The sequence below is a fragment of the Humulus lupulus genome, chromosome 1 (assembly GCF_963169125.1).
Source record: "Humulus lupulus chromosome 1, drHumLupu1.1, whole genome shotgun sequence".
NCBI classification, from domain to species: Eukaryota; Viridiplantae; Streptophyta; class Magnoliopsida; order Rosales; family Cannabaceae; genus Humulus; species Humulus lupulus.
Window position 1 is genome coordinate 101,202,249 of NC_084793.1, and position 7,318 is coordinate 101,209,566.

The 7,318-nt window shown below is 32.5% G+C and overlaps 1 protein-coding gene across 1 annotated transcript; it reads right to left on the reverse strand.

Moving 5' to 3' along the window:
- Positions 1-2,763: 2,763 nt before the first annotated feature.
- On the reverse strand, positions 2,764-3,314 carry LOC133818875 (uncharacterized). The gene is made up of 2 exons (XM_062251979.1): positions 3,240-3,314; positions 2,764-3,135 (listed from the first exon to the last, which is right to left on the reverse strand). The coding sequence occupies exons 1-2, from the start codon at positions 3,312-3,314 to the stop codon at positions 2,764-2,766; spliced, it is 447 nt and encodes a 148-aa protein (XP_062107963.1).
- Positions 3,315-7,318: the final 4,004 nt, after the last annotated feature.

A 7,318-nucleotide genomic window follows, 5' to 3' on the forward strand; every position in this document is an offset into this window, starting at 1 on the left:
ACATTAGCTAGGAGTGGTCCGCGTGGGCTTCTAAGGGGAACCTGGGGACAGGATCTGTCAGAGTAGTGGCAAAATTGTTTCCTAGGAATAGTGTACGTTCTATGCGTACCCTCTTTTGAAAGTTAGTTGAGGAGACCAACCGTCGGATTTCATGGGGACAGGTCAACTTTAGGGAAAGCTAGGCTTGCCCTATCCAGAAGTTTGATCGGGGTTCGTTTAATAATGTCCCAGTTCACTTACCGGAGTCTTGGTTTGTTCATGAGAACTCGGGTTCATTTGCCAAGATGAACATCGTGACACTAAGTATCTCCCCTAGATCCTTGATAAGGTTTGTCTACATCGACCAGTTAGTCTGCCACCTCAATTGGCATCCCGGAAGATATAGATTGGTCGAGGTCGGGAAGATGAGTTGGGCCTGCATCTTAGTCTTGGTTCATTCATTATGCTCGCGCCCATTGAATGTTGGGCTCGATGGTGCTTGGGCTATCTGGAGTTTCCTCCTTCCCCGTTCACCAGGTTCAAGACGAGCCTGGACCTCTTAAGAGGGCCCCACGAGCCCATTTGGTCATGCCACGTTTCACAGGTAGAAAACAGGGATAACACCTATCGTATTATATACCTTAGTGCGACAAAATACCAATGACGAAATGTAGTAAAAAGCATATAATATAACAAATATACTAATTTACATGAGAAGAGCACGACTAGACTTATGTAAAAGACACCAATAAACTTAGAATAAAAATTAGAAGAAAATAAATTCAATTGTAACAAATATATAGAAATGAAGAACAAAAAGAATCAAGATATTAAAAAATATAATGTGAAACATGAACTCTACTCTAACCTTTCCTCGAGATAATTTAGCCTAAAATAGGTATTGTTTTCACTCAAAAAGTATATAAGTAATATAAGAAATAAGTGTGTTTCTCTCTAACTCTACTCTCAACTCTTCATTCCACCATCTGATGATTTTTTCTTAGCTTTAGGGTATTCCTTATAGTGAAAATAGACCCCAAAATGTGACAAAATTGTGTACAATATAGTGGAGGGAGTGGCTTCAAATTATGGTGGAAGTGGGACACGTGTCGTGCTCAAATTGACTGTGAAAAAGGGCTGCTGGTGGAGTGGGAGACAGCTCCATCAGGCGTGGGGACGCGTGTCACATATACATGGCTTCGGCAGGTGTGTCAGGCGAGGTGGCAGGCAAAGTGGCATCAGGTCATGCGACTCGGTTGAATCAGGTGGCTCGGCTTGCATCAGGCGGCTCGAATTTGGGCCTAGTTTAGGCCTGATTTGCACTTGGGCTTCTTACAATTTTTAAAAAATGCCACTTTTTGATTCTTTCTTTTTCTTTGTATTAAAATACATTTATTTCCTGAAAATTGAACACAAATTAAATTAAAATCAATATTTTCAAATGTAAAAGATATTACAATAAATTCATGAAAATAATAATTAAAACATAATTAATTTCAAACTTTAAAACTAATAAAATGATATTTTTGATCACTAATCACAACCCCCAACCAGCTTATTGCTAGTCTCTAGTAATTCAAGCAAAATGATAAATGTCAACATGATATATTTCAGGTCAAAAATATAAAAGAACTTAAGTATTAACACAAAATTTCAGTAACAAGTCAATAAGAGCTATCAAAATTACTTTGAATAAATATAGAGTTGTGAGTGTGTGCACTAAACTTGAACCTTCTTACCGCAAACCATAACACATAAAGACTTCGAATTTATGCCAAGTAAAAGTCTCAACTCCATTAACCTCTCATGTTATGAAAATATTTATAGTTAAGGGTTTCTCTCATGGAGTAGGAAATAAAGAAGTAAGCACTCATCAAATGGATATATAGTTAGGACAAACTTTTAAATAATCATTGAAACGAAGATAGGAAATAAACTATTTGGACAACCACCATAAAGAGTACCACAAAACTAGTTTTTCGGGAATTCTATGTTAAATAGACAATCTTTACATTTATTCTATGAGCCATAAAATAAAACATGAAATTAATAAACACACATATTTTTTCTTGGACACAAGAGACAACATAATTGAAAATGATAAAACTATTGCTCTTGTGTCTTTGTTTTCTTTTCTTTTCTTTTTTCTTTTTTTGTCTTTTTCTTCTTTTTCTTTCATCTTTTTTTTCATGAAGAAAATAATAGAAAGGCTCTCTAATAAGATATGTCTATAGAAAATATTATCCCTAAAACTTCATTCATTCATACCACAATACCTTGTCCAAATAATTATAAGTATTTCTAAGAATCAATGAAAATTCAAAAGTTGTTTTCTCAAGTCTCACCTCTCACAGAAAAGAATGAATTATTGAACATGGCAAATTTCTAAGCAAATATGTGCTAACAACCATCTTACCACAATGTTTGGTGTGTGCATTAGGTAACTCTAGAGAAACTCTTAGTAATAAAGATAACAAAAATTGACTCAAAATTAATATTTTGCAAAAATAAATAAGTAATATGACAAAAATCAACATGAACATGCATAAATATGCTCACCACCCCCCAACCAAATTTAGACAGTGTCCTCAATGTCTAAAAATATAACAAATGTAAAAGAGCAGGGAAAGAGAACACTTGGATAGCGAGCGTCGAGTGATAGAGCTAATATTGATTCTCTAAAACATGAAAAACTAAAAACACAAAATGATAACAAATAAAATAAAATGACAAAAGGGAAATAAATAGAAAACAATCCTATGTACAAACACTTTGGAACACTACTCAGAATTGGTAAACCGATTCCACGAGAGTGACTTCTTCAGGCTGGGTGGTCCTCTCTATGTAATGTTTTAGTCTTTGGCCATTTACTTTGAATACTTTCCCATCGGTTGGGTTTGTGACCTCAACAGCACCGTTGAGAAAGACAGTTTTCACAACATATGGGCCAGTCCACCTTGATCTCAGCTTTCCAGGGTGGTGATGCAAACGAGAGTCATTAAGATGCACTCGTTGGTTTGGCTCAAATTCTTTTCTTAGAATCTGCTTGTCATGAGCCGCTTTCGTTTTAGCCTTATAGATCCTAGAGTTGTCATGAGCAGCATTCCTTAACTCCTCAATTTTTGATAACTGAAGCTTACGATTGAGTCCTGCCGCCTCGAGATCAAAATTTAGACTTTTAACTACTCAATAAGATTTGTGTTTCATCTCAACAGGAAGGTGGCAAGCTTTGCCATAGACTAGCCTGTAAGGAGACATACCAAGTTAAGCTTTGTAAGCAGTATGGTATGCCCAAAGAGCATCGAGAAGTCATGAGGACCAATCTTTGCGGTCATGATTAACCGTCTTTTCTAATATTTTCTTAATTTCTCGGTTGGCTAACTCAGCTTGGCCATTTGTCTGTGGGTGATAAGGCAATGCAACCTTATGAATAACAACTTTTGAATTAAGTTTTCGAAAGAATAGTTGCAGAAATGGGTGCCTTGATCACTTATGATAGCTCGTGGTGTGCCAAACCTAGATAACACATTTTCCTTTAAGAATTTCACAACAGTTGTGTTATCATTATTTCGACAAGGCACAACTATTAGGGTTTATTCCCTAAAAGCAAGTTAAAAGATAATATATTGTGAAATATATGAAATACAAATATATTATAAATGAATATGTTAATTATTATATATAATAAGATATAAATATCAGAAAATTCCTTATTCATATTCTAGTGTATGGTCTTGTAATAGTACATGACAACTAAGATCATAAAATATGAATAAAGTAAGTCAACAACATGAGAATTAAAGTATGGAATCTTTAATTAAGAGTTGCTAGTACGATTTACTAATCACTACTTAGTAGTGCATGTGATTTTGATTCGGATCACTAATGTGGATAAACATTTTAGTAAAGGTATTGTGTATAATAGTGATTATACATGACTGGACCGATGTATGTTAATATCTTTTATTAACGTGCGGTTTATCATAAATAATTCAATTTATATCACAAAGATAATCAATAGTAGATCAGTCTAAATCTTGAGTATTCATAATTGTTATTTGTATTTATTAAGTTCTTTGTTTCACTCGTTCAGATATCTTATACATAATGATACCAAATAACTTTTATTTTGGGAACTTAATAACATGAATGGCTGGGAACATATTATACAACAGTGGAATCCAAGCTTTCGGTAAAGGATTGAATATTAGTCCCCTTGAGGGTTAATTCTAGGAGTGAATTTACTTATTAAGCTCAAATCTATAATTGGATTATAGATTAACTATTCTTTATAAATTAATGGTACTTAAGGAATCAAGAGATAATTAAAAGGGTAAAATAGTAATTTTGACCAGCTATAATTATGAACTAATAAATTGGAGGACAGAACTACTTATATTAATTATATCAATGGACTACTAGTTAGAACTCAATATATATAATTCTATATTTATAGTAGAGTAATAATAGAATTAATAAAAAAGGTTATTACATTGATGAGTTTAATAATAATCTAATTTATTGGAGCTTAGAATTATAGGTTCATGGTCCCCAAGTCACCTCTGTACTACACTATCCAAGGTAAGATTGACTAAGGAAATATTAGTGAGAGAAATGACTAGTTTGTGAGAGATTTTATTCTCGAGGGAAAAATGGTAATTATGAAATAATTATTATTATTTAATTAATTGTGAATTAATTAAATTTAACTATTAAGTTTTATTTATCAAAACTATGTATTAGTTAAAAGAGTATTATTTAATTATTTAAATAATATTATAAAAGGAGAGATAAAATAAATATCTTATTTAAAGATATTATTTTAATCCAATATAAAATAAAATAAAGTTAATTTTTTATTAACTGATATTTAATTAATTATAAATATATTATTTCATATTAAGATAAATTGAGAAAAATAATTTTTGGGCATTAAAATAATGCCACACGCCTATGACTGTATAGTCATAGGCGTGTAGCTCTATAGGAGTGTCATGTATATTTGTCTTGAATATTTCATTAGATATAATATTCAAAATATATTTATTTAATAAGATATTTTAATTAGTTTAAAATATTGGATATTAAATAAAAAAAAGTAATACATATATTTTATTATTTAAATTTAGTTTAAATAAAAAAATATCATTTATCTTTATTTTATTGGATTAAATAAAACCATATAAATACATCATTAGAGGTTTGACCTAAGATGATCGATCTAATTTTCTAAAAACCTAGCCGCTCTTAGAAAAGTCTCTCTTCCCTTTTCTCTTCACCATCACTAAGTCTCATGAGTTGAGACACTTAGTGATCACTAGAAATCAATCATATAGTAAGCTACGTGCCCACACACGTCCTGGTGTGTTTAGAGGCTGATTTGGAAGATCAAGGTGTGAGAACTACCACGTTGGAATTGCGAGAATTGGATGATCATAAATATACAAAAGATACGGGAATCTTGATAGGCATCAAGAGGTAATTTTCTTTAACTTTTATGTTGTTAATTTAATGCAATGCATATATGTTGAGATTATGGCCTTATGGTTTTAATTGAATTTTTTTTAAAATTAAATTGCTTTCGTTGTTCTCTGATTTAGACCATAAAAAAAAAAAACCAATAATAGGTATCAGAGCTATCTCCATATATGCTTGCATTAAATGTTGTGTAGGTTTCTTGCATTTAATATCTATGTGATATATATGTGAATGGATCGTTGGGTTTATGAATGTGTTGTTGAATGTGAATCATTAATTATATGGTACTATTGGGTTGGGATTTTTTTTTCATGCATTGTTAGAATTCATGTAAGCCATTTTTAATGGCATTGGAAATTTTTTGTAATTTTTAATGTAAAGTATCACTAGAAAAATTTCACTCACCATTGATGAGCAAGCTCAGGTTCAAGGAGTGAACCCCAGCCTCATCGAGATGAGACCGAGACCACACAAGCTAAAGACCCGATCGACTCCGGAGGACCAACCTGAGCCACGACTTCCAGCCATGTGTCTCGGTCCCGAAGTTACAAAGCAACGCACGATCAAAACTTCAAGGTCCCGATGCTACTAAACGGATCGGACCCCAAGGGTCCAGGCGGACGTCCTACCCCGTGCAATTGGACCAACACGGTCCCGTTGCCTCTGGCTCCAAACGGACGGAGCTCCGCTTCTCAATCGGGCCACCCTGATCCTTTTCCCCATGGTTGATCGAAGTTGCCTGTCCCTGAAGCTTCACAGCTCCTCGTCGACATTAGGACCTGTTGGTCTCAATAGCATGGTCGATCGGACCTGCACTATCCCAGAGCCTGAGTTGTTGGTTGACTGGACCTTGCAGTCTCCACGCAACCTAGCCGCATGCATGCATGTGAGCCATGCACGTGTACGTGCTTCTCGTTTCCTTTATGCAACCAACCCGATCGGACCTCCACCTCATGGCAGTGGTGGCACATATTGTCACCAGCCGTGTGGTTCTCCCTCCCGAGCCAGGGGTCAAGCATCGGATCACCACCACCACAATCGGCTCCTAGTAGTCGAACCCCTATAGTTGTGGAACTATTTTTTTAGTTCCAAGATATTATTTTTTAATATCCCTATATTCTTGCAAAATTGGTTTTAGATATTTTTTGTTTGTTAATTAGTTAATTACAATTTAAAAATATCTAAGTTATTTTATTTTTCTGAAAAATAAAATAAGTTAGGTTTTATGATATTTTTCTAATATATCTGAGTTTAAATAATTGGTTTAATTATTTAATTATTTTTTATACAACTATATAATTAAATATTATTTTAATATATTAATTAGTTAATTTGTTAAAATTGGTTTGATTAGAAATTAACTATCAGTTTTTCAGAAGCGGTTAGTTGTTAGTTTTTAAAATAATTATTTTAAACATTTATTATTTAAATAACAACTAATTTTAAATTTTTGCATAAATATCTTGTTAGTTAGTTAAAAATAAAACTGTTTAATTTGAATTTTAACTGTTTATTTTAATTTCAGAAATTAAAATGTAGTTAGTTGAGATATTTTAAAATATCACAAATTTCAATAATTAATTAAATTTTAATTGTTTAATTATTTAATTGTAACTAATTAGACAAGATTAATAGGGTTAATTAATTTAAAATTTGTTTTCAATTTTTTTAGTAATTAGAAATTTAATTTTCTAATTAATGGGGGTGGTCATGGTGATTCCTAAAATTACATAGTATGGACCTTGAAGAGAAGAAGATAGAAGAGTGTGGTTTCTACATCAATAGCCCAATTTGTAATTTATTTCTATTTTTTCAAGAGTTGTATATTTAAAAATATCCAATAGCTACTCAGTTCATTGTT

Bases quoted from the DNA above. Each gene is read 5' to 3' on its own strand.
- LOC133818875 (XM_062251979.1), bottom strand. From the start codon at position 3,314: ATGACCGCAAAGATTGGTCCTCATGACTTCTCGATGCTCTTTGGGCAT. The intron at 3,136-3,239 runs GTATGTCTCCTT...TTTGATCTCGAG, and splicing joins TGCTTACAAAGCTTAACTTG to GCGGCAGGACTCAATCGTAA.